Source organism: Hyperolius riggenbachi, chromosome 5 (assembly GCF_040937935.1).
Source record: "Hyperolius riggenbachi isolate aHypRig1 chromosome 5, aHypRig1.pri, whole genome shotgun sequence".
Taxonomy (NCBI): Eukaryota; Metazoa; Chordata; class Amphibia; order Anura; family Hyperoliidae; genus Hyperolius; species Hyperolius riggenbachi.
The window spans coordinates 289,736,134-289,764,099 of NC_090650.1; the positions used below are offsets into that span (position 1 = coordinate 289,736,134).

Here is a 27,966-nt window from a genome sequence, read left to right on the forward strand (position 1 = left end):
TGGCTGGGGGCGGCGCTGCGGATCGCTGTAGTATATATAGAACTTACTTGTCAGTTGCTGGTTGTCTGCCGTTGCGAATACTAACGTGTGAGCACTCAGACCTCAGTCAGATCCTACAGTGTGTTAAAACCAGTTGGAACTGGGAATTCACACTTAGCCAGATTCCGCTCTTGAACCTTACTGTGTTATACTTTATATCAGTTCCAGGGTGTTGAGACCAAGGACCTCATACCCAAGCTTAGGATTACTGTGTCATTACTGTGTTATCCTTTAGACCAGTTCCGGGGTGTTGAGACCAAGGACCTCACACCTCAGACAAGGATTGTGCTTATTTGTTATGACCTCTGGCTCTGTTGACCTCTCTCTTGTTTTCTGATTCGGTACCTCTGCCCATCTGTCTTCTAGTTGCCAACCTTGCCTGTACCCGGTTACCGAATCAGCTTTCTGTCTCTGTACCTTATCTGCTCGTGTGTTGCCGACCTGGCCTGTCTGACCCTTCTGGCTGTCACTCATCCCTCGAGTGATCAGTCTGACTGTACTACTCGTGACACTCATCCTTCAGGTGTGAATTAGCTGCAAGGGCTTCCTGCTCCTCAGGAAGTCCTGTCTGCAGTCCAGCCAGGGGCCTCTATCCATCAGGGAATCCTTGGTTGCAGTACAGTCTGTCTCTCATATGCTCAGGAGGACAGCTGAAGTACAGCCAGTGGCCACCTGCACCCCAGGGGTCCACTGGCTGCAGTAGAGTCTGTATCTCCCGCTCCTCGGGAGATAACCTTTCTTACTGTTGCACCAAACACGTTACCACACTAGGTGTCCTGTGTTAAGCTATACTGGTATTATTGGTGATTCTGCAGATCACACATAATCGGGTATAGCGTCTGCATTATTGGTGATACTGCAGATCACCAATAATCAGAAATCCTCTGTGTGCTGACACCAATCGTTACACTTGTTTTTTTTTTTTTCAAGCAGTCGCCTAAAAAAACCTGTATCTGTACAGAACAGGAAAACCCTGGGCTTTGTCTACTCCATATAGTATATCTGAACTCCATATAGTATATCTGAATTAGATGGCCACAGCAAAATTGTCTTCGCAATCCTTACTCTGAAATTTTTTTCTGTTGTATTATTAACAAAAAAGACAGATGCAGAGGTTGTAAAGTGAAAGTATTTTTTGAAAAAGAAAGCCTAGTTTTAGTCTTACCTGTGTGTATTCTTATATGTCGTGTCAACTGACTTGGCTTTTGAAAAGTTTTGCCACAGTGTGGGCAGGAGTAAGAGAATCCGCTTCTGTCTACGTTCCTGTTGTATGATCTGGTGCTTGCAACTCTGTAAACAACAACAAAGTATATTCACAAGTATACACAAGCAGAAAAAGCAGAAAACACCTGCAAAAAATGCACAATAAAGAGAACATATAGCATTTCCTCTACTTAGCTGTACTTTAAATACTCAAATTCTGCAAGACTGGTAATTTGCTGTCCTTTAAAGTGATGTTCTACTAAATTATTGATAAAGCAAGTGATACAGAAGTTCATTGCCTGTACAGGAGATATGAAAACTGCTGGTATTGCAGACTAGAAGGACTGAAGCTTGATTAAGTAAGATGTAAGTATTCAGCTGAATAATGAGAATCATTTGCCCAAAATGCATAAAGAATAAGAAAAAAAACAAACTTGGGTTTATGTGCAGAATGATATCTTGCCTTATCTTTGGATTCATGCTGTGATGTAAGTGTAAATTCATACACAGTCATCTACATCATCTTAATTATCACCACAGGAAATGCTGCACCTCACATCTTCTAGCTTTCTATACTAAAATCAATACTACAAAGTAAATTCCATCTGCCTTTTAGATAAAGAAAGCAAGAATATCGTTGTTACAAGCTGCACATACCTATAACCTTGCCTCTACTATCTGCTAATCAAAGCAGTAATGCTGCCGAAGGGCATAACAAGAACTAAACAGTTAAGCCTGGTACACACATTCAACTTTGACTGGCCAATCATTGGGAAATGTTACCACTTCCATGCAGTATAAGGGTTTTCCTATACAATCTGTTCATAATATTCAATATTTGTTGACCCTCATACTACACTGAGGTGGTAAAATTGGTCAGTGATTGGCCAATCATAATTGAAAGTGTGTACCAGGCTTTACATTTCAGAAATCATTTTTGATTGGACAGCAATATCCCAAAAATAATGTTGACAGTTTTCACTGTCTTAAAGATCACTATCACTAAAACGTGTGTACATATACATAAAAAGTTTACATTTGTCCAAGAGTAAAGCACACTGCACATCGCTTTGTATCTGTTACTTTTTTGTACCACATTTTTGGGCTTAAAGTGCATGTATATGTGTGTGTGTGTAGGGAGGGGTTGTGGGACACAGCCTATGTGCGGGGGGCTCCCTATGCAGGGTATGCATTAGAAGCGCGGCAGTTACCTTAGTTACCTCTCCTTGCTCCAGTCCTTGTGTCCCTCTACAGCCTCGCAACTCTTTGCTAGAACTCTGGGACATCACTGCAGTCACATGACAGAGAGCCCAGAGCTCTCGCAGTGGGTACAAGGACAACTTGAGCAGCAGTGAGGAGATATATATTGTTACGACACACTCCAAAGTGTATTCTGCAGCAGGGACATGCTTCTAATGTGCATTCTGCATGATGGGATAGGGTCAGATATTGGAAGAAGGGCCTATTGGCAGGTCAACACGTTTCACCTATTTGTTAGACCAAAAGTGGGGGGCTTGTCCACTTTTAAATCCTAAAATCCTCCATGAGGAGATGAACTAGTCCAAAACCTGTTGATAAGAGATTTAGAGCCACCAAATGTAAATACCTACTGTAACTAAAAGCTACATAGGAGGAAAAATAATACATTTACAGTTCCATTTTGGTCTGGGATAAATGTACATTTTGTTTGTATGTAAGCATCGTAAATGTTATAGTTTTTTTTTTCTTTTTGTCATAGTGGCACATTTAGGCTAGTTCAAAGTTACCTTACTGGCATCAGGCACTATAAGGTGGCGAGCAACAACCTATAAATATCCATTAATTTCTATGCAAACCTAAACATCACATAATAAATTCAAGTTCAACCAGGTAAATGATGACCTCACCAATATCAATATTTTACCTGGATTACCACCTTACACTACTAAATATTTAATCAGACTTATCAAAATTGATGAGAATTCCTCCAAGTAGCTTTGAGTTTTTTGATGCTGTACAAAGTCATGGGGTTATTAATTGCTCTGCCGACTGCTGGAAAACATGGTTAGCTTATAATGAATGAACAGTGATTTTTGCCTGTCATTTATCAATGTGTGCACCAGATATAAGCAAATCATACAGAACTGTGCATGAAAACTGAGGGCTAAACAGCTATCCAGTAGCTGTGTGGACTGGGAGAAATGAGAATTTAAAGGACAACTGTAGCCAGAGGGATATGGAGGCTGCCATATTTATTTCCTTTTAAGCAATACCAGTTGCCTGGTTGTCCTGATGATCATCTGTCTATTATACTTTTAGCCGTAGACCCTGAACAAGCATATGCAGATCAGGCGATTCTGACATTATTGTCAGATCTGAAAAGATAAGCTGCATGCTTGTTTCTGGTGTGATTCAGACACTACTGCAGCCAAATAGATCAGCAGGGCTGCCAGGCAACTGGTATTGCTTAAAAGGAAATAAATATGGCAGCATCTATATACCTCTCACTTCAGTTGTCCTTAAGGCTGGTTTCACAGTGGAACGTTAAAATCCCACGTTACAGCAGCCAGTAACGCAGCCCAACTCACAGCACTGCAAAATCAATGTGCTGTTCACAGTGCACACATTGCGTTACATACAGTGGGTTGCAAAAGTATTCGGCCCCCTTGAAGTTTTCCACATTTTGTCATATTACTGCCACAAACATGAATCAATTTTATTGGAATTCCACATGAAAGACCAACACAAAGTGGTGTACACGAGAAGTGGAACGAAAATCATACATGATTCCAAACATTTTTTACAAATAAATAACTGCAAAGTGGTGTGCATAATTATTCGGCCCCCTTTGATCTGAGTGCAGTCAGTTGCCTATAGACATTGCCTGATGAGTGCTAATGACTAAATAGAGTGCACCTGTGTGTAATCTAATGTCAGTACAAATACAGCTGCTCTGTGAGGGCCTCAGAGGTTGTCTAAGAGAATATTGGGAGCAACAACACCGTGAAGTCCAAAGAACATACAAGACAGGTCCAAGACAGGTCAGGGATCACGTTATTGAGAAATTTAAAGAAGGCTTAGGCTACAAAAAGATTTACAAAGCCTTGAACATCCCAAGGAGCACTGTTCAAGCGATCATTCAGAAATGGAAGGAGTATGGCACAACTGTAAACCTACCAAGACAAGGCCATCCACCTAAACTCACAGGACGAACAAGGAGAGCGCTGATCAGAAATGCAGTCAAGAGGTCCATGGTGACTCTGAACGAGCTGCAGAGATCTAAAGCTCAGGTGGGAGACTCTGTCCATAGGACAACTATTAGTCAGGCACTGTACAAAGTTGACCTTTATGGAAGAGTGGCAAGAAGAAAGGCATTGTTATCAGAAAGCATAAGAAGTCCTGTTTGCAGTTTGCCACAAGCCATGTGGGGGACACAGCAACCATGTGGAAGAAGGTGCTCTGGTCAGATGAGACCAAAATGGAACTTTTTGGCCAAAATGCAAAACGCTGTGTGGCAGAAAACTAACACTGCACATCACTCTGAACACACCATCCCCACTGTCAAATATGGTGGTGGCAGCATCATGCTCGGGGGGTGCATCTCGTCAGCAGAGACAGGGAAGCTGGTCAGAGTTGATGGGAAGATGGATGGAGCCAAATACAGGGCAAACTTGGAAGAAAACCTCTTGGAGACTGCAAAAGACTTGAGACTGGGGCGGAGGTTCACCTTCCAGCAGGACAATGACCCTAAACATAAAGCCAAGGCAACAATGGAATGGTTTAAAACAAAACATATCTATGTGTTAGAATGGCCCAGTCAAAGTTTAGATCTAAATCCAATCGAGAATCTGTGGCAAGATCTGAAAACTGCTGTTCACAAACGCTGTCCATCTAATCTGATTGAGCTGGAGCTGTTTTGCAAAGAAGAATGGGCAAGGATTTCAGTCTCTAGATGTGCAAAGCTGGTAGAGACATACCCTAAAAGACTGGCAACTGTAATTGCAGCAAAAGGTGGTTCTACAAAGTATTGACTCAGGGGGCCGAACAATTACGCACATCCCACTTTGCAGTTATTTATTTGTAAAAAATGTTTGGAATGATGTACGATTTTCAATCCACTTCTCACATGTACACCACTTTGTATTGGTCTTTCACGTGGAATTCCAATAAAACTGATGCATGTTTGTGGCAGTAATGTGACAAAATGTGGAAAACTTCAAGGGGGCCGAATACTTTTGCAACCCACTGTAGTAACGCAGCACGTTTAAACAAAGTGCTGCATGCTGTACGTTATACTGAGCTAAGCCACCTAAGCCACGTTAGACTGTTTGCACATGCTCAGTAATGTTGGAGGAGGAGGTCTCCCCTCCTCCTCCGCTGCCAGCCACATGGCTAATTAATATTCACTGAGCTGTGGTGAGTCGTGGTGGAACTGCAGTGTTGTCCGGATCATGAACGAATCGTTCATTTGATCCGGATCCTTTTTGTGAGTCGAATCATCCAGATCATCACAATGAAAGATTCGGTTCACAGTGGATGTCTGTCTGGAAGAAACAGGAACATACAGAATGTACAGTGCAGGGAAAGTCCTGTCCTGCTAGTCATTTCACCCAGTCTGCTTCCCTAGTAAAATGATTCAAATGATTCGGTTCAAAGATCCGGATCTTTTCAATGATCCGATTCAAATGATCCAAATACTTAAAAAGATCCAGACTTCCTATCACTAACCTGGAGAGGCTGCTTTGAGAGCTGCATAACGCAGCTCAATCTGACGTCCAACTTCAACACCACCATGCGTTGCGTTAGGGGCACGTTATGTGACCATAATGTCCCCTAAAACGCAACGTCTTGGTGGGAAAGTAACCTTAAGCAAAACAATAAGGAGAGAGTACAAACGAGAGCATTGTCAGGCGTTAAGGGAGAGCACAGATCCGATAGATGCAATAACATTGCTCCATTCTTGTCATTTAGGCATGTGCACCTTAGCAAAGATGACATGAGGTAGTGGAGAGTACAGATGATGTTCGTTTTGAAAGTGATTTACTTGAAATGGATTAGTGAGCCTATATACAGACTAGCAGACCCAAGCCCGTTTAAAAACGGGCTTTAGGGTCTGTTTCTCGCCGCCGCATGTTACTGCACATGCCGCGCACACACCAGGCCATCCACGCGCCTGCCCGTCTCCCTGACCCCGTCCTCCTGTCTCTGTGAGGCTGGGTCCATGCTGCGCACATGCGCAGTAGCAAAAAGCATGGACCAAGCTATACAGGGACAGCGTGACACAGGGACACAGCGGTTTTATTATAGAGGATAGACACTAGCTCTGCAAATGAGTACCATCACAGGAAACATTTTGGTCTGGAGTTGACCTTTAAACTATAGATTTTAATAGATGAATAAGGAGACAACATTTATAAGCAGCAATGAGCTGATTTACAAAGAGACAAACACACACTGGGAAGTACTTTTGAAGCCATTTATAGGAGCTCAGTACATGCTCTTCCTCTTAAAGTTTCAGATCAGCAGGCAATGGGCAATGTTTGCAGAAATTTTCCTGGCCTGCACCAAAGCCAGATGACTCACCGGATTTTGAAATGTGTTTTCATATGGTCTTTAAGCTGTAGTGCAGTTTCAAAGGTTTTCTTGCACGACTTGCAGCTGTAGGTTTTATTCCCAGTCACCTCTTGTCGGTGTTCCTCCATGTGCAGAGACAGATGGCTTTGTAATGTGAACTCATCTCCACACTCTGCACAGATGAGGGTCTAGGAGAAAAAAAAATGTGTACAATAATGTCTTTCCTAGAATATTTAATATACTGACACAGCATGGCTTTTAAAACTTAGAGGACAACTGCAGTGAGATGAATATGGAGGTTGCCATACTGATTTTCTTTTAAATAATACCAGGTAGCCTGGCAGCCCTGCTGGTCAATTTGGTTGCAGTAGCGTCTGAATAACACCAGAAACAAGCATGCAGCTAATCTTGTCAGATCTGACAATGTCAGAAACACCTGATCTGCATATGCTTGTTCAGGGTCTTTGGCTGAAAGTATTAGAGGAAGATTATCAGCAGGGCAACCAGACAACTGGTATTGGAAATAACTATGGGAGCCTCCATATCCCTCTCACTTCAGTAGTCCTTTAAATGGTTTCGAGACAAAAATAGTAGTAGCAGTAAGGTATTGTACCATGTTAGCCATCAGTAAAAGCAAGAAGTTTTGTATCAGGATGATACCATTTATTGGCTAACTTAAAAGAATAAGAGTAAGCAAGCTTTCGGCTGTAAAGCCTTCATCGGGCTTCAATCCTGTTTGCTTGCAAGCTGATGGAACAGATGGCTATAGAAGGAAAAAAAATTTTTTTAGATTGGTATGAGGCTGATGATATTTAATGCCAGAACTTAGCCTATATAGCTAAACATGTGAACTCAGAATTTACGATGCCTCTGTGACAGTCTGAGTCCTCAGTCTGTTAGTATTGTGTAAACAAGGAGTCTTATCTCAGCTAACAACCTTCCACCCCATTTAGATGTTCTGTTTCACTTAAGGCATCTTAATGACATCTATTTATGCTTGAAAAAAAATCTATGTATCCCCTTTTGATGTTACATGTATATAGCTGTCTATTTCAACAACTTGTGGGCAAACAGGATTGAAGCCTGACGAAGGCTTTACAGCCGAAAGCTTGCTAACTCTTATGCTTTAAGTTAGCCAATAAATGGTATCATCCGGATACAAAACTTCTTGTTTTTTGGGGGGACAAAAAGTGATTCATTAAATTACAGATTGATCATCTACCTGTACCAACCCCTTAAGGGGCCCATACACTGGTCGATTTCAGCCATCGATCAATTGATTCTATAGAATCGATTGATCAGAAATCGATCATTTCAAATCTATTATCGATCAATTTGTGGCCGATTTCAATCGATTTGATCTATCTGGCAGGATGGAAGAGCTAGGTCGATCTGCTGCTGGCAGCAGATCGATGGGCCATAGAGTTACATTGGATCTAATGGTCCAATAATGCATTTAGATATATTTCCAATAGATTTCAGTCTGAAATATATTGGAAATCTGTTCCTAGTGTGTGGCACACATCAGATAGATTCCTGTCAGATTCGACTTGACAGGCATCTGACAGAAATTTATCTGATGGTCGAATCTGCTGCAAATCTGTAAGTGTATGGCCACCTTTATCCATTCCCTTACTAAACACCTTGATTACAGAACCTCACCTTATGGAAAACTACGGCAAGTTATCATACAAAGGACCAGCAGGAAGCTGCAAACTGGAAGTGCTGCTGTCAATCAGGATCCCATGAGGACAGCCTCATATTGCCTAATAATGACAAGCATAGTTCTATTCCCTTATGACAATGTATAGCCCGGGGTAGAGTTACCCATTAAAAAGAGACTGTGTAACAAAATCTTCAGCCTTATTTCTTCTATCCTATAAGTTCCTATACCTGTTTTAATGTTGTCTGTCTTACTGCAGCCTTTTCTAGTTGCACAGTGGCTGTATTATCTCCGTTATATAATCTAATCTTCTTTCCTCTGACGGCTTTGTCGGGCTCAGGCAGGAATGTGCTGCTCTTCTTGTAATAGGATAGAAGCTATACACACCCTCTCCACGCCCACTGCAGGCTCTGTGTGAGTAGCAGACTGAGCTCCTCTCAGCCTATCACACTCTGGTTAGCAGCCATGTCTTTTGTTTGTAAACACTGCCTAAAACTGGCAATTACAAGCCAGGGTCGCAGCAGGGAGTTGCAGAAACAGCACATAGCAACCCAGGAGAACATAATGAATATAATGGTATTTTTAATTGTAAGAATTTTAGAGTACAGATTCTCTTTAAGATGATTATTCAATTCATGTTGGTTAAGTAAAAAAAAAAAAAAAAAAAAAAAAAAAAAAAGATTAACATTTCTGTTTTGGCAGTACCAGTACGTACCTCCCCACCAGTCTGCCAGAACACATCTACAGTCATTGAACTGCCTATACAAAAGCCATTTTGCTAAAGCCAGCATGCCAATATGCCCTCTGCCTGGGAACTCTGAAAACAGACCTGGTTATTGCTACATAGGGCCCTTTTCCACTGAGAGCCATTTGCTTCAAATCGCAAAATGCTAGTGATTTTTAAATCGTTAGGGTTGGTACTTTAACATAGGGATTGTGAAAAGTATTTTCCACTATCGCGATTTGATTTTCTGTAAATCACAATAGCTTTTTGGAGCAATTTTACCTGTGAATGTGCTTTATGTTAAAGAGAACCCGAGGTGTGTTTAAAAAAAGTTATCTGCATACAGAGGCTGGATCTGCCTATACAGCCCAGCCTCTGTTGCTATCCCAAACCCCACTAAGGTCACCCTGCACTCTGCAATCCCTCATAAATCACAGCCATGCTGTGAGGCTGTGTTTACATCTGTAGTGTCAGTCTCAGCTGCTCCCCCACCTCCTGCATAGCTCCGGTCCCTGCCCCCGTCCCTTCCCTCCAATCAGCAGGGAGGGAAAAGATGCAGACGGGGACTGGAGTTCTGCAGGAGGCGGGGAGAGCAGCAGACTGACACTATAGAGATAAACAAAGCCAGCTCTGACAAGCTGTTTGTCAGCAGCGTGGCTGTGATTTATGAGGGATTGCAGAGTGCAGGGGGACCTTAGGGGGGTTTGGGATAGCAACAGAGGCTGGGATGTATAGGCAGATCCAGCCTCTGTATGCAGACAATATTCTTCAAACCCACCTCGGGTTCTCTTTAAAAAGATAAATGCAAAATCGCAATCGCATAACAAAATTGATGAAAAAATGCAGTCGCTTGAGTTTGCGTTTTCCTTTTGCGATTATTAGTGGAAAAGGGTGCATAAGAAACTTGTCCTAAGCAGTTGGCGTTTATGTAAACAATCCAAGGGCTCCAAGGCTTCCATGCAGGGACAACATATCTGGCTTTAATCTCACCATGTATCCTTTCACCTTTGCTGTCATGATAACATTGTTCTGACACAGTAAATGGCAAGTATAAACTTACTGGGAGGATTTGGGGAAGATTACTGGTACACCTACTGTAGCGGGGAGATTTAGGTTAGGTGTTCAGGTGAAGAGAGCGCTGGGCTCATTATTAGGGAGAAGGCTAGTGTTAGCAGCAATTACTTTAATGCTTTCCAGGTTTTTTGTATAGAGAGATGTCTGGAACCCTCCATCTCTCTGAGGATGTATTCTGATCCTATGCCTGCCAACATTGAGAAAACAGGTGCTCATGCAACCCTAGATGCTGTCAAACATTCACTGTGATTAAGTAGCCTTACAGAAAATTCTCAATTTAGAAATGTAATACATTTTAACTGTTAGAATCCACCGGAAGGGTTCTACCCACAATTATTTATTTCAAAACAAATGTTCCAGTTTATACCTCTCTTTTTTATTGAAATAATAAAAAAATAAAGCATACAAAACTTGTATGCAAGCAATGCATATATCAGTTCTGCATAATCCTGTCCTCTAGATTAGAAGACAGCCCATCCACTCTGCTGCAATGCTTAATTTACCTATATACACACACACACACACACACACACACACACACATTTTATGAAAAAAAAATTATTCAGCTAGATTTTGGAATTTCATAAGATGATACATAGATCTGTGACTTTATTTAGTTCTGTAGGGATATACCAGCCTGTTGGAAATATCACAGTGGAAAACACTGTTTCTCTGGATATGCCTAGAAATCCATTTCGAGAGAAACACCCAAATAGGCAATTTGGGAAAAAAAATAGCATGGTAAATCACCGCATTCAGTATTTTAGACTTTGGGAGCGAATTCATAAAAATGTTCACAGGTGAGATAGAAGTTTGGTTATTTACTGGCTTCAATGGACAAAACCCTGTGTAGAGATAGCATTACAATTGTAAGAGGCATCCTGACATCCCTTTAGATGTACATGTTTTGCTGTAATATTTGTAATACTGCCTCAGCACGCTTTGAATCTGTTTAGTAGTCTTTCTTAACATTTTATTCATTTGCCACAGCTTAGATGAACTTCCAGGAGACTTTACACATGCCCTGCTTAGCTGATTTTTCCACTAGCTACTCTGCATTTTCAAACAGGAATGGAAGAGGTTATACTGCCGAAGACAGTCAGGGTAAACTTCTTTTGTTTCGTTCTCTCTGCTCACTGCCTGGTGGTAGGAGGCTTTGGGTCCTATCAAGATGCATTATCCCGACTTGCAGGAGACCGCTATTTCTTTTGGCTTCTGCTTCTGTCAGTCATAGCTTTTCTTGCATAAACATGGCGGCATACTCATGGGTTTGGCCACGCCCCCTGACCCCTATAGGACAGACTTCTCTATAAGTATAATGAATCGCCCCCCCTCCGCCATTCTTTTTTTCTGTCCTCAATGGACAGGTTCTCTGTGAGTTTTTTTTTTTTTTTTTTTTTTTCCTTTTTCTTATGTCATTTTTTAAGGGGCCTCCAGGTAACAGGATACTAAATGTATCCATGACACTGGTGTGAGCACAGGGGGTGTGCTATTGTATGTTTCTCTAGTTCACCCGGTGCTGGGCAGTATCCTAAAAAGAGTGCTTTTCTCTCTCTCTTTATGTATTTTATTCGGATTTTTTTAGTGAAAACACCATATTTTGTTCCTTTTGTGTTTTCACAGTCCGGATGAGAGAGAAGAAGGGCTTAAGGTCGCTAAAGGCATCCAGCCCTTGCCAAATAGACCTGATCCTCGCTCTCAAGACAGCTATCAGCTTTATCTGCAGTCAAGCTTACCTAGAAGAAGTTCTCCTAATATGGACTATGACTATAGGAGAAACTCTGCTAGAAATATTGATTACATAAGGCAAATACCAGAACAACGTTCAGGGAGAAGCCGTCATAGCGAGTTCAGAGACAGGTCTCCTAGAAGATATAATGACTATCAATATGATTTTAGACGATCATACAGACGTCCACCTTCATATGGCGAATATGACTCTGATCATTTTTCACCAAGGAGATATCGATATGCAAATCATTCCCCGCAAAGGCATCAGCAGCCTAGGTCCCAGTCTTCTGACTCAGAAGACTTGGTTCGACATAAAAAAACCAGACCCTAATCTATGCTGGTCTTGTGCACAACCGTCTATTCCTGGTAAAAAAGTATGTGAATCCTGTTTTACAGAACTGGCGAGGGAAAAAGATAAGGATAACGAACAAGTGCTATCTTTTATACAGCAAGCAGTTCAGGACACTTTTCAAAAAATGTCGGCTACTCAATCTAATACAGCACCAGCACCACCACCGCAAACAGATGATACAATGTCTCAAATTGATATGCCTCCTATAGGTTTTGATTTTGCATTGATTCCTGCTTTTGTGACTGCTATAAAAACAGCAATTGATTGGCAGGAAGGGGATGATGGTAATCAGGAACCGGATAAGTATTATCCGCACCTCCAGACTCAGCCTAAATCTTTTCCCTTTATGAAAATAATTAAAGATGTTATACTAAAGGAGTGGTCTAGACAAGACAAAAAACCTGCCTTATCCAACAGGTTCTCAAAACTGTATCCATTGAAAGATGAGGAAGCAAAACTGATTGAGTCAGCCCCTGTGGTAGATGCTTCTATAATGAGACTGGCCAAACATGTAACCTTGCCAATGGATGATGCCATACTTTTCAAAGACCCATTGGACAGGAAAATTGACATGGATATGAAGAAAGCCTTTTTAGCTTCAGGAGCTGCCTGTAAACCAGCAATAGCCTTGACTTCATTGGCAAAGGCCATAAAAATATGGGTGGAGAATGTAGAGATTATGTTAAACTCAGACACAGACAAACAAACCATCATTAAAGCACTAGAGGAGTTAAAACTTTCAGGAGACTTTGTAGGAGAGGCAGCAATAGACGTAATAAGGTCATCAGCAAGATCAATGTTGCATAACGTCACCGCAAAGCGAGGCCTCTGGTTGAAACCCTGGTCTGCAGACCAGGCATCAAGGAATAATTGGTGCAAAATTCCATATGATGGTGTCCACCTTTTCGGCCCTGTCATGGACAAAGCAATCTCCTTGGTTTCAGGGGGGAAAACAGGACTTATCCCACAGGATAAAAAGCAACAAAACTATAGACAGCAGGGCCCTAAAAGATCAACTAGGTTTCAGCAAGCTAAATCATACAGACCAGGAAAGCAGTTCAACAAGAACTGGAGGGGTACTCAATCTTCCTTCATCAGGAATAACAAAAATAAGGCAACAACTTCCTCTCAACAAAATAAAAAACCTTTTTGAGGGTGCGCCCACTCGGGAGACTCCGGTAGGGGCAAGGCTTCGTCACTACTGGAGATCTTGGGTGGAAATTTTAGAGGATACTTGGGTGCTGAAGACAATAAAACAAGGTCATACCTGGAGATTCAAAAGGAGGCCTCCGACAAGCAGATTTGTATTAACAAATGTACCGGAAAACAGGATGAAACAGCAAATATTAATGAATTATGTACATTCTCTGAAGTCAGCAAAAGCGGTAATAGAGGTGCCAATTCATCAAAGATTCAAAGGGATCTATTCGCCTCTATTCTTAGTGCCAAAAGCAACAGGAGACTGGAGGCCAGTTCTGGATTTAAAATTCCTAAATCGCTACATAAAGGTGAGCCACTTCAAAATGGAGTCCCTGCAATCAATAACTCCAATGATACAAGTGAACGACTGGATGACCTCTATAGATCTAGCCGATGCATATCTTCATGTCCCTATAAACCAAAAGTTTCAAAAATTTCTTCGTTTTGCAGTGCAGGAAAAGCATTACCAGTTCCAATCACTACCATTCGGGATATCTACAGCACCGAGGACGTTCACAAAAATTTTATTACCAGTCATAGCATTCCTCAGGGCTCAGGGCTTAAGAACGTTTCACTATCTAGACGATATACTTCTTCTACACCAAGACAAAACTATTCTGCGCAATCACCAGAGGACATTGTTAGACACATTGAAAAGTTTAGGATGGTTAATAAACCTGAAAAAAAGTCAGCTTGTTCCGTCACAAGATATGCTGTTTTTAGGGGCCAGATTCAAGACAACGGAAAACAAAATTATGTTACCGAATCAAAAAATAGACGCAATTGTACAGAAAGTGGATCAAGTTCTTCACTCCCGTCGATTATCTGCAAGAAGCTGCATGAGTCTTCTGGGGACATTGTCGTCCACAATTCCAATGGTGAGATGGGCCCATTGGCACATGAGAGTTCTTCAAAACTTCTTTCTAAGGAGGTGGAACAGGAAATGTTTGAATCAACCTCTGTCTCTGACGAGAGAAGTGAAGTCGTCCCTGGTATGGTGGAAATGCAGAACTCACCTGCTGAGCTGTCATCAGATCCAGCCCCCAGATCCAGTTTTGATCACGTCAGATGCAAGTATAGTAGGCTGGGGGGCTCATTGCAACAACATCTTCATCCAGGACAAATGGATCACTCGGCAGAGTTATGTCCCGTCCAATGTCTTGGAACTAAGGGCAGCTTACATGGCATTAAGATCTTTTCTCTTTCTGATACAGGGCAAAAATGTTCTACTGAGGATAGACAATATTACAGCAGTAACCTACATAAGACGGCAAGGAGGCACTTGGAGTCTAACCCTCTTACAAGAGACAAGCGAAATAATGAGGTGGGCTCAAAAGCATCTATTCAATCTTACAGCCACATACCTGCCGGGGGAAAGAAATATCGTAGCAGATCGCTTGAGCAGGAGTTTTGCGGACCCAAACGAATGGCAGCTGAACAATCAGGTATTCACTTTATTAGTCGAAAGATGGGGAATACCGGAGATAGATCTTTGGGCAACGTCAAGGAACTCGAAACTACCGAAGTTTTTCACGAGATATCCCCATCCCCGGTCGATGGGAACAGATTGTCTGACGCAGAAATGGAGATTCAAAAAGGGGTATGCTTTCCCACCATTCCCAATGATCCCCAGATTTCTCCAAAAAGTATTAAAAGAGTCCTCCACGATCATAACTATAATGCCGTTTTGGCCTCGGAGGCCCTGGTTTGCGTTAGCCAAGGAACTGAGCATAGTGGAACCGATGCCTCTACCACTCAGACACGACCTTCTGTACCAGGAAAACCTTCTATACCCAGAGGTGGAGTCACTACATTTGACAGCCTGGCTACTGAAAGGCAAGCATATTTAGAACAAGGTTGTTCAAATAAAGTTGTAGAGACATTACTCAAGGCTAGGAAACCTTCAACAAATCGGACATACTATAAAATCTGGGAGAAATTTCATGACCATGCAACAAAATATAACTTTGATAAGCTATCCCCATCTGTAGGGAACATACTGGACTTTCTTCAAACAGGAGTGGAAAAATCGTTAAGCCTCTCAGCACTACGAGTACAAGTTTCAGCACTGTCTGCTTTAACGGGTTTAAAATGGGCATATCATCCATTAATAATACAATTCTTAAAAGCAGTGATGAAAATTCGTCCACCAAGAACACCGTTTTTTCCCAAATGGGACTTATGCATAGTATTAGAGGCATTGTCTTCTTCTCCTTTTCACCCGGTGGAAACACCCTCTTTACAGGACACAACTTTAAAAACATTGTTCCTAACAGCAATTTCATCTGCTAAAAGGGTGTCCGATATTCAAGCTCTCGGCTGTTCAGAAGGATTGCTAGAATTTTTTCCAGACAGGGTAGTGCTGAGACCAGTTCTTTCATACGTTCCGAAAGTGGCTTCAAGCTTCCACATCAATCAAGAATTAACACTTCCTACATTTACGGTTGAGGGAGATAGTCACCCACTGGATGTAGGTAGAGCATTAAAGGCATACTTAACAATCACAGCACCATTTAGATCTTCTGATCATTTGTTTATAAATTACCAGGGGGTTAACAAAGGTAAAAAAGTCACGGCAAGGACTCTCTCTGCCTGGTTGGTGAAAGTGATTCAAAGAAGCTACCAACTGAGGGGTCTACCAATACCCCAGGAGATAAAGGCTCATTCAACACGAGGAATGGCAGCCTCATATGCTTGTTTCTCTAAAGTCTCTATGGACACAATTTGTAAGGCGGCCAGCTGGTCCTCAGTGAATACATTTATGTCACATTACTGTATTGACCCTGCTTCATTATCTTTATCATTTGGGAAAGCTGTATTGTCGGCAAATTGTAAATAAATTAGTGTGTTTATTGCAATCATTATTACCCTCCCTTGTGTTTAATTTGGTACATCCCATGAGTATGCCGCCATGTTTATGCAAGAAACTAGAAAATTGAATACTTACCTTCCGTAATTTTCTTTTCTTGTATAAACAATGGCGGCATACGAATCCCACCCTTCTGTCCATTCGAGGACTGATTTATACAAAGAATGGCGGAGGGGGGGCGATTCATTATACTTATAGAGAAGTCTGTCCTATAGGGGTCAGGGGGCGTGGCCAAACCCATGAGTATGCCGCCATTGTTTATACAAGAAAAGAAAATTACGGAAGGTAAGTATTCAATTTTCTAGTATCCCTCTCTGCTTGTCTGAATCACGATGGCTTCCAAACAGTATTGCACACTCTCCGCTCTCATTTCGCCACACCAGAGGTGCCGGTAAAATTTCAGGCTTTTACGGCATGATCTATTCTTTATGACATTTACTGACATTTGTTGTGGTATTTACCGCACAAGTCAGTAATTTACCTCACTGCTCAGTAACTTAAGCTTTTCATGCGGTAACAGCCTTTATGACTTGACATTTTCCTAAGTGTTGGTAAAGTAAGCTGTTTTCAGCATTTCCGAATGTGGTAATGCTTTATGAATGGAGGCCATAGTGAGATTAACGTCCTGAACAAAGCCAATGTGAGTGTTGTTATGATATTAAGAGATTTAAAAATGGCCTGGACACACTTGTTGGTACCCCTAGAAAAGATCATCAATAATTGTATGAGATTTTTCAAACTTGCTGTTTTCCTTAATTAGTATCTCACGTCTCTAGCTGGATTCACAGCATGACATGTGTTAAAATGTGTGTGAACTGCAATCGAGACTGGACAGAGACTTTAAAGAGAATCTGTAATTAACAGTTTTAGGCAGTGTTTACAAACAAACTAACCAGCTTGTGATAGGCTCACATAAACAGAGTGTGTGAGTCATACAGAGTGTGCAGGGGGCCTGCAGAGGGTGTGTATCGCTTCTATCCAATCACAAGCAGCCCTGCACATTCCACACATTCAAGCCTTAGCCTGACAGACACGACAGAGGAAAGGAGATAAGATTTATTACAGAGACAGTGCAATTAGGAAAGGCTGCAGTAAGCCAGAGCAGATTAGAACAGGCATAGGAACTTATAGGATAGAAGAACTAAGGCTGAAACATTTGTTACAGAGTCTCTTTAATACAAAGCCTGCATGCAGCTTTTAAACAATACTAGTTGCCTGGCAGTCCTGATGAGCTCTTTGGATGCAGTATTGTCTGAATCACAACTGAAACATGCATGTGGCTAATCCAGTCAGACTTCAGTCAAAAATAATTGATTTGTATGCTTGTTCAGGGTCTGTGGCTAAAAGCATTAGAGGCAGGGTATCAGCAGAAGAGCCAGGCAATGTGCAGTTTTTAAGAGAAAATAATTACCGGTATGTTATCCCTCTCACTTCAGATATGCTTTAAAGAAACGCTGTAACAAAAACAATTTTTTTTCTCCTGGGGGGTACTTACCTCGGGGAGGGGGAAGCCTCGGGGTCCCAATGAGGCTTCCCCCTCCCCTGTAGCTGCAGGCAATCCAGTGCTGGCTCCCCCAAAGTCTCCAGCAATCCAGGCTTGACAAGCTACATTTATTTACCTTCCCTGGCTCTGTTGCGACTCTCAGCACGGAGATAGGCAGAAATAGTTGTTCTCTGTCAGGTCCGCTGTACTACGCAGGTGCAGGAGACTTGCGCCTGCGCAATAGAGCGGCCCGACAGCGATCAGCTATTTCCGCCTATCTCCAAGCGGAGAGCAAATAATGCGCCTGCACTGGAGCCGGGAAGGTAAATATTTACATCCCCGCCGTTTCGGGAGCTTTTTGGCCACTGGCGTGGGACACAGGAGGACAGGGAAAGCCTCGATAGGATCCGGAGGCTTCCCCCACAGGAGGTGAGTACCCCCCCCCCCCAGGGGAACTTTTTCTCGTTACAGGTTTTCTTTAATCCTGACAGAGCTGGAGCAGTTTGCTTAGGAAAAGTGGGCCAAACTATCTGCTGACAGGTGCAAGAGTCTCACTGAAAGTTATTTTCATTTGTTTTGTTACTTTAATTAAACTCTGAAGCAAAAGACAAAGAGTGTCAAACTGTAAGAGTCTGAAGTCATTTCAGAGGCAACTCTATAGGTTGCCATACATCAGACGACTTAGAGGATGATCAACCATCCAATTCGGTTATTATAATTGAAGGTGCCGACAAGAGCCTCCCAGATCGACGATGTGACCCATTTGGGGCCAAAATTGGTCGAATGTATAAATCAGATATGCTGCAAGATGTCGGGCCGACATGCTGAATCGGGTGCACGGTGGTAACTGCGTTTCATATCGAGATAAGCAACTAACACAACGGAACCCACAGTACTGATGTCACAAACGCACCCACATATACGCTCAAACCACATGGGGCACGTGTATGTGAGAAAGAGGGCAGAGACGGAGGCAACAGCGGACACCGACAGGTAAAGTATTCCTGTCGGGAGGGGGGCACATTTTACACTAAGGGGACAACGGTGTCACTAGACCAATTCCCAAAGGTTTTTATGCCCGAAGTTGATCAGGATTTGGCCTGCAGTTTATGGCGTCCAACAGATCTCTCTCCGATCAGATAGATCTCTTGGTCTGCCTGCCCATACATTGTCTGATGAATGGGCACCTTATGAGTTATTTTTTTCATCATGGAGGGGGCACCATGTTTGTAGGCTCCTGTATTTGTTTGATATTACAACATAACCAGAAAAAAAACGTACAAAAGGAAGTAAAGTTATGTTGTGCATTTAATATGCTTGCCTTGTATTGGAGTGGATTGGATCCACTGTCCTCTTATTGGTGTTTCTGTCCCTATTTCAGAGCTTTTCTGATTTGATGAGAGGAAACGCTAACATGAGGTAAATATATTAAAGCCTGACAAGGGACCTATCCATGCAAAAGATGCCCGTCATTCACCTTTACCTACTGTTCTCAGGGAAAGCTGTCCTGATGCGAGAGAAAAGCACTCACCTCTTCCTTCTCATGAAGCATGATGTGAGCTTTGAGGCTAGCAACGCGGGAGAACTTCTTGTTGCATGCTGGACATGTGGGGTCATCCGCATTGTGTGTAGATTTATGAAGGGTAAGATTAAATTCAAGATTAAAAGACATCGGGCACTGATCACAACGATGAGGCTGCATGACAGACAGGGAAACATACATTTAACATCTTCAAATGATTAGGAGAAAATTCTGAGAGGTTCAGTCAGAATACACAGAAATGGTTACATGGCAAGTAAGAAAAGCCTTTATCCAACTATAGAACATGCATGGAAAATCAATATACAACTACACCAGTGTCACTCACTCATCACAGAGCTCTGAGCTGGCTCTTATTTTGGGTACATATTTCGGCGCCACTCAGTTCGGCCCTGGGAGAGCGAGCCGAATGACGGCTCTGTCTGCTGCCGCTAAATAAATACCATTCCCCCTCCGAGTTGTCGCAACTCGGAGGGAGATGTAATTCGGGGTCTGGCAACCGCCGGAGGCTCAAATTACTGCTACGCGGGGAGCGCATCATAGCATTGCTGCTATGACGGCGCCCAGCATCGGCGCTCGGCTCTTAGAGCTGCGTGCCGAAATGAACTGATCAGCTTATTTTGACTATATAGTTTGTGAAGTGCTATAAAAGATGTCAGCTCTATAAAAACAAATAATAATATGATAGCGACATTTAGGAATACTGTAGGGGGTCGGGGAAAATGAGTTGAACTTACCCGGGGCTTCTAATGGTCCCCCACAGACATCCTGTGCCCATGGAGCCACTCACCAATGCTCCGGCCCCGCCTCCGGTTCACTTCTGGAATTTCAGACTTTAAAGTCTGAAAACCACTGCACCTGCGTTGCCGTGTCCTCGCTCCCACTGATGTCACCAGGAGCGTACTGTGCAGGCCCCTGACCCCCATACAGTATTCCTTTAACTTTGACTGTGGTAGAGATTAGATTGTGAGCTCTTTGGAGAAGAGTCAGTGACATGACTATGAATGTTACTCTAAAAATTCATTATTTCTCAGTTTTCAGCCACTATAGCTTGTAAATAAGTGCTAGTGTAGATAAAACCCACACATTTTATTTACCCATTTGTCCTGGTTATTATGACATTTAAATTATGTTCCTAGTACAATGTACTGTGACAATGGGAAATAAAGGTGTATTTTTTCTGGTTTGTGTTTATGTTTTTTTCATTGTACTCTATCAATAATTACAAGCCCTTATTTTCAAAAATAATAGTAATACACCCTCACAGCATACATATTTAAAAAGTCGAGTCCCTAAGGTAATTCATTTATGTATTTTCTTTTAAATTCTGTCACTTCTGGGGTTTCTTTTTTACAAGTTTTTTTTATTTTGGTATTGAGTATAGGAAAATCAACTTTATTTTTTGGGATATTTTGACAGAAAATCACAATCACTAAGTGCTTAGCAATTGTGATTTTCAGTGTAAAACAGCACTAAATGAAGAATGACAGTTGCTGGCTGTAACAGTCATTATTCACAAAACAACAGGCATTCATTGGCTCAGGGAACACATGTTCCCTTGCACCTATGATTGCAGCTGCTGGTGTGCATGTGCACCGGGACCCGTGGAATGCATGCACACGATCACCCGTGTAAAGCACTCATTTAGTATATGTATATCTAGGTCCCTGGTTTAAGTGAAGTTTTAAAGGGGAGTAGATATGCGCACCAGCAGTGTGGAAGAGGTAAGAAAAAGAAGAGACAGAGCTCATGGCTTATGCAGAGAGAAGGCACTGGATCCTTTAGAGCAGGGCTTTCCAACCTGTGGTACGTGTAGCACAAGTGATAATTTGTTGGCCAGGTGGTACTCCAAGTTTGCCTGTCATTTAATTGCCCGCAGTTCTGGTCCCATCCTGCCTCCACAAAGTTTGGCTCCCCCTTGCTCACTCCTCGCTGTGCTGCCCTGCAGCATACTTCAGACCTCAGATCAGCAATGAGGAGACACCCAGACGAATGGTGCACAGTGACAGCGGGTAAACTTCAAAAAGAGGAAGTGACATCACTGCTCACTTCCTGTATTTGAAGTATACGTGCTATCACTGTGCACTGTTCGCCTGGCTGTCTCTACTGTGGCCGGGCTACCACTGATCTGAGGTCTGAACTATTACGCAGGGCAGCACAGTGAGGAGAGAGGAAAGGGGGACTGAACTTTGTGGTGAGTCATTGCCCATCTCTCTGGTGGTGAAGGGAGGCTACCTATATTGAAGCAGGGAGGAACTGGAAAAGCAGAGTTAGTACCTGCTAACGATGTTTTCAACAATCCTTCAGGGCAAAGGTGAGACGTCGCTCCTCCCAGGAACAGGAACAGACAGCACTTCCCCTATAAAAAAGTCACATGGTTAGTCCACCCTCAGTGCGTTTAGCCAAGTACCCGACAGGTGAACATTCCATTAACCCATAACCGTGCAACTATCAGACACAGACAATTAACACCCGGGTGGGATCGTTGCCCTGAAGGATTGTTGAAAACATCGTTAGCAGGTACTAACTCTGCTTTTTCCCCACAATCCTTTAGGGCAAAGGTGAGACGATTAACAAGTAATACAACCTCAGGGTGGGACCACTGCTTGGAGAACCTTTCTACCAAACGCTTGGTCGTGTGCAGACAATGCATCAATTCGGTAAGGACGGATGAACGTAAAAAAGCTTGACCACGTTGCTGCCTTACATATTTGCTCAGGCGAAGCCCCTGCATTATTAGCCCAAGAAGCTGCCCTAGCTCTAGTAGAATGCGCTTTAAATGAGGCAGGAGCCTCACTTCCCATAACTCTGTAAGCTTCTATAATAGATTTAGAAGCTCTCTGACCTACAGTTTTCCCTGACAATAAACCAAAGAATCTGTATTCCTGACATCTGCAGTTCTGTTCAAATATTCCAGAACACATCTTCTAACATCTAATGAGTGAAAAATCCTCTCTTTTCCACACTTTGGATTCACACAAAAAGTAGGCAAAATAATATCATGCGACCTGTGAAACCTAGACATAACCTTCGGACAAAACTCTGGATATGTCTGTAACCCTAATGTATCCTGAAAGTAAGGACTTTCCATAGACAAAGCTTGTAGCTCACTGACCCTTCTGGCTGTAGTGATGACTACTAAAAAATACTGTTTTTAATGTAAGATATCTAAAAGAACTGTCCTTAAGAGGCTCTAAGGAACTTTTGGACAGTCCCTTTAAAACCCCCGATAATCCCAAGGAGAAACGTATGGTTTATAAACTGGCAGTTTCCTAGAAAAAGCCTTCAGAAACCTCACTATCAAAAGGAGAGGAAGACAAGGGGATAACTGAAAAAGCAGATAAAGCAGCAATCTGCACTTTAAGCGTACTTACAGAAACATTTTTATCCCAACCCTCCTGAAGAAAATCCAGGACTGCTGGAACTGACAGGCTATCAAACTTAAAGCCGGACAGCCGAAGATGGAAAGTTTTCCAGTATTTCAAGTAAATCTTCCTAGTAACTTCTTTACGGATACCCATCAATGTAGAGGCTGCCTTGTCAGATACTCCCAATTTTTGAGTAAGGATCCAGACTGACAGATTCAATCTGCCTGGATGTGGATGCCACAGGTTCCCTTGCAGCAGCAGATCTGGCCTGCAAGGAAGTCTCCAAGGGTCCCCTAAGGTGCAATCAAAATCATCCGATTTTGACAACCTCTTGCTGATAACTGCCGGAATCAAATTGAGAGGAGGAAATGCATACCGAAGTGGAAAGTTCCACTCCTGAATGAATGCAGTCACCCCCAGATATATGCTTTTTTGGATTGAGGGAGAAGAAACTCTGAATCTGGCCATGGTCTTCTGTTGTGAACAGATCGATTGACTGTGTTCCCCATCGTTTTGTGATGTCTGGGAACACCTCTCTCTGTTTAGAGACCACTCTGATGACAGAATCCTGCTTCTGCTCAGTTTGTCTGCCTCTATATTGAGTTTTCCCTCGAGACGAACAGCTCTCAAGGATAACATATTCTTTCCTGCCCAGGACAAGATCTCCTCCACTTCTTCTTGCAACAACAGGGATCTCGTGCCTCCCTGTTTGTTGACAAAACGCTACTGCCGTAACATTGTCAGAGTGGATCAGAACATTGGACTGTGACAGTATCGATCGCGCCTGAAATAAGGCCCGCTTTACGTAATTCCCTCCAGTTGGATGACCTCAGACTCCAGTTCTGTCCACTTCCCTTGAAAGGCTCTGTGAGCTATACGAGCTCTCCAGCCCCAAGCGCTTGCATCCGTAGTAATTACCTTGTCTACAGGCTCCTTCCAAAGCCTTCTTTTCACAAGGTTGGATTCCTCCAACCACCACTGCAGAGACAACAAAACAGTTTGAGGAATTGTGACTTTGAAATCTTATGTTTATGGACGACCGTCCCAATTTCCTAGAAGGAAACTCTGCAACTTCCTGATGTGCGCCAGTGCCCAGGGTACTGCCACCATTGTGGATGACATCAATCCCAGCACAGACAAAATCATCCTTAGGGAAACCTTGTCTTCCCTCTGTAATGATTTCACTGCCAAATTTATCTTTAGGATATTTTCCGGAGGAAAGAAAATCCTCTGTTTTAATGAATGCACTAGCATGCCTAGAAAAGGCGTTTTCTGACTTGGAATCAAAGAGTACTTCTCTAGGTTGATAATCCAACCTAGGGATCGGAGATGTTCCGATACCAGATTTAAATGGTTTGTCAGTTGCACGGTTATGGGTTAATGGAATGTTCACCTGTCGGGTACTTGGCTAAACGCACTGAGGGTGGACTAACCATGTGACTTTTTTATAGGGGAAGTGCTGTCTGTTCCTGTGAGGAGCGACGTCTCACCTTTGCCCTGAAGGATTGTGGGGAAAAGACTACCTAAATTGACAATCTACCTACAGATTGCCAATAATTGCAATCTGTAGGCTAGCAATCTAATTTTATTCCTTTTCCCCACCAATGCCTCCTGCTATTCTTTTCCTATATGCCCCCCCCCCCCCCCCCTTTTCTTAAAGTGTACCTGTAAGGAAAAAGTGCCCTTGGAAGGTACTTACCTTGGGAGGCGGAAGCCTCTGGATCCTAAAGAGGCTTCTCCCTTCCTCCTCAGTAGAGGGGGATCCAGCACTGGGACCCCCCAAAGATCTCCTTGCTGACGTGAGCACATGCACATTAGCATCTCTCCACTCGAGCTCCAGTGGAAACAGCCGAGTCTGATCGGGTCAGATCTACTGCGCAGTGGTGGTACTTGAACTTTTTCAAACAGTAAAAGTGCTACAATTAGTGAAAAGGTTGAAAAGCGCTGCTATAGAACCTTCACGCTCCTCTCTCAGGGTCCTCGTTCCAGCACTGTCACTACCCAAGTGCTTCTGAAGATGGGTGATTTGGTACCAAGCATGTGCATGCACATTTACCTTGAGATTCCCACTGATATACCTAGCCTAAACTACTCATGCCTAAGGCCTCTTGCACACTGCAAGTGATTCCGATTCAGATTCCGCTTTTTAATCGGTTTTTACATCCGATTCAGATTCCGATTTGCAGTGTGTAGGGAGCAAACTGCAAATCGGAATCTGAATCGGATGTAAAAACTGATTAAAAAGCGGAATCTGAATCGGAATCACTTGCAGTGTGCAAGAGGCCTACACTGACCTTGAACACATTCCTACCCGTAGCTGTACCTACTCTAAACCTAAGTTTATTGCACTGTGATTATCACCCTGAATTATATTTTGTGTTCTTAAAAAATCAAAGCTCTGAAAAGCATTGCTCCAACACTGCATGCTGTCCGCATGCAGAACATTGCATAGACAGATGAGAATCATTAACAAAGAGAAGTATCCTCTTATTTAATATACACAATGCTCCTTCAAAAATAGGGACAGTTGGATGAAATGCACAAATGTGAGCTTTTCTAGGATTTATTGAACATTAAAGCCAATTCACCTTATCATTCCTCTCATGGTCCCGCATATGTTTCTGGTACTGGGTCTCCTTAGGGAAGGATAACAAGCATATGTCACACTTGTAGGATGATCCATGGGAGGAGTAACTGTTGTTTTCAGCGCTTGCTGTTAAAGCTCCATCTGTAAAGTTATCCGTAAAAGGAATTAAATAAAAATACACTATACATAATTCTTGCTAGTAGTTAGCATGAAAATGATTGCAGATATACAAGTACAATGTACAGTTTCTTCCCTCAGAATTCTCTAAATATATATTCATATAGCTGGTCTACAGCTGTACATCTGCTCTGACCACAATGCAGTTCAAGTTGAGCCTAACGCAATGGGTTTTATTTGTAGCTAGATGTGTGTGTTCTTTAACACCAGGGCATTACATTTATAACCCTAATGAGTGGATTTGTGTTTTTTGTGCAGCTAATACATAATAGCTGGGTAAAGAGGGAATATTCATTTCTTTTGTCTAAATAGAAAAAAGGAGAGGTTTAGTATGTCACAAGGGGCCGAGTCACTTATTTATACTGCGTATTTGTCTTTATTTTACTTTGCAGGGAAATCAGGAGCAGTTATGTGCTTAGGCAGGTCTGACTTGTATCTGGAAACATGCCAACTACTAGCTTTAGGGACATCTATAAAATATGTCTGTACAGCTTTTTATAGCATGCAAACAACCCATCAGCAATTACATACATCTTTAAAAGTACGTTTGTAAAGATGCAACACCCAATCTGTATATCTGTTAACGTCCTCTTAAGTGGTTACGTACTTACAACTAAGCGTGCTTAAAATAACTTAAAACAAGGCCCTGAACAATAATGCATGATAGGGCTGGTGCACACCTAAAAGTGCTAGCAGAATCAAAACCGCTAAGCGTTTTTGGAAGCAATTTTTCAGAGCAATTTCAGGAATATGCCTAGCCATTTTCTAGGTAGGTCTAGCGATTTTTGGAGCATTGTGGTGTAGCAATTTTAAATTTTTAGTACAGTTAGAGCTGGAAGTGAACAGATTTAAAAGAAGAAAAAAAAAACCCCGCTTGGAAAATCACTGTGTTCTAGCATTTTTTTAGAGTGATTTTCCACGTTTCCTATACATAACATTGAGGCTGAATCGCCTCAGAAATGCTGCAGGACCCGCGTTTGCAAAAAAAAAAAAAAAAAAATTAATCACATCGCTCTGGTGTGGTCCATCCCATACAAATACATTAGCCAAGCGCTTTTCAAAGTGGTAGCGTTTTTCAGAAGTGCTAAGAAGTGCTCTTGGAGTGCATCAGCCCATATTTGCATTATTTTTCACCGTTTTAGTTACAGACAGATCCCCAGCATGTAATAGTAAGGTCCCGTTTCCCCTGCAGCCGCACGAGTCTGCGAGATGTGTGGCGGCACTTCCGGATCTGCGGTTAGGCTGACGAATCCCATGAGCCGTGCCATGCACGGCTATGGGATTCGCACAGATTCAGATGGAAATGCCGTTCAAATCGCTAACACAAGCGATTTGGCTGGCGGGGCCATTGTTCTCTATGGCAGAGTTTCCCCGCGCGATTTGCCTGTGGGGAAACACTGCGGATTCTGCCTGGTTACCGCGCAAGTGGAAACGGGCTCTAAATAAGATGCAGTCTGTGTTGGTCTGTGCTTGATTCATCTGTCTCAGACTTTACCAACTGCACCAACTGACTCTGTACACTCATAATTATCTTTATGTTCAAGTGCTGATAACATCTTTACACTTTGTATAGGAGAAGGGCTGCTCCCGAGTTACTTTTACATTGTCAGCAAAAGGTAATGTGTATGAACCTTCGCAAATGTGCCCATTTACTGATCACCTGGCAAACAGCTCCAGGGGAACCTTGTCCAATACTAATCTCTATACATGTGATGTAGCTCTGAATGCTCCAAAGAGATCATATTTCCATCTTATTTAAAAACTAAATCTTTAGCATCTTGCAACTGAAAAGTACTGAAACATATACTGTATATGTTGATGCTAGAATTTTATGTACCTGTATCATGACCATACTTGTTATGTTGCTGCTACAAATGTCTTCACATGTGGCATAGCTACTACGGTATACAAATATTTTTTTCTGTTGATTAGCTACTGCCCACACATATCTGATTAATTCACTTTGATTTGAGTCTAAGCAGCTTATCAAAGGCAAGTCTGAGTGGTCATGTTGGAAATATCTGTATAGGGGGGGTGGGAAAGGAGCAGTGGTGGATTGACAGCACAGAGCACTGCACTGTGACTAGCAGTATTCATTCTTATCCAGGTTTAACTTTAGGAACCTGGCAGACATCCAGGAAGAGATAGCCAAGAGGCAGGAGGTGGTGTGGAGGTAAATCTGGGTGTCCCCTGCATATAGGTGATATTGAAGCCCACAGAAGAGAAAAGTTTGCCTATGGAGGCGGTGTAAATTGAGAATAGCAGGGGACCAAGAACAGAGCCTTGGGGGACCGCATCTGAAAGGGGGGGTGGAGGTTGAGGAGGAACCCTTGAAGGTGGTATTAAAGAAGCAATTTGAGAGGTAGGAGGAGAACCATGCAAGGGCCCGGTCTTGGATACCCA

The 27,966-nt window shown here is 42.6% G+C and overlaps 1 protein-coding gene across 8 annotated transcripts in view; it reads right to left on the reverse strand.

Annotated features, from left to right (window-relative positions):
- ZNF236 (zinc finger protein 236) overlaps positions 1-27,966 on the reverse strand; it is a 255,861-nt gene that overhangs the window by 204,481 nt on the left and 23,414 nt on the right. For all 8 annotated transcript variants that reach the window (XM_068237058.1, XM_068237059.1, XM_068237055.1 and 5 more), the window contains exons 2-5: positions 25,388-25,527; positions 19,423-19,587; positions 6,805-6,983; positions 1,205-1,329 (exon numbers count right to left, since the gene is read on the reverse strand). In XM_068237058.1, the coding sequence (XP_068093159.1) occupies positions 1,205-1,329; positions 6,805-6,983; positions 19,423-19,587; positions 25,388-25,527 (609 nt within the window). The remainder of the gene's footprint in view (positions 1-1,204; positions 1,330-6,804; positions 6,984-19,422; positions 19,588-25,387; positions 25,528-27,966) is intronic.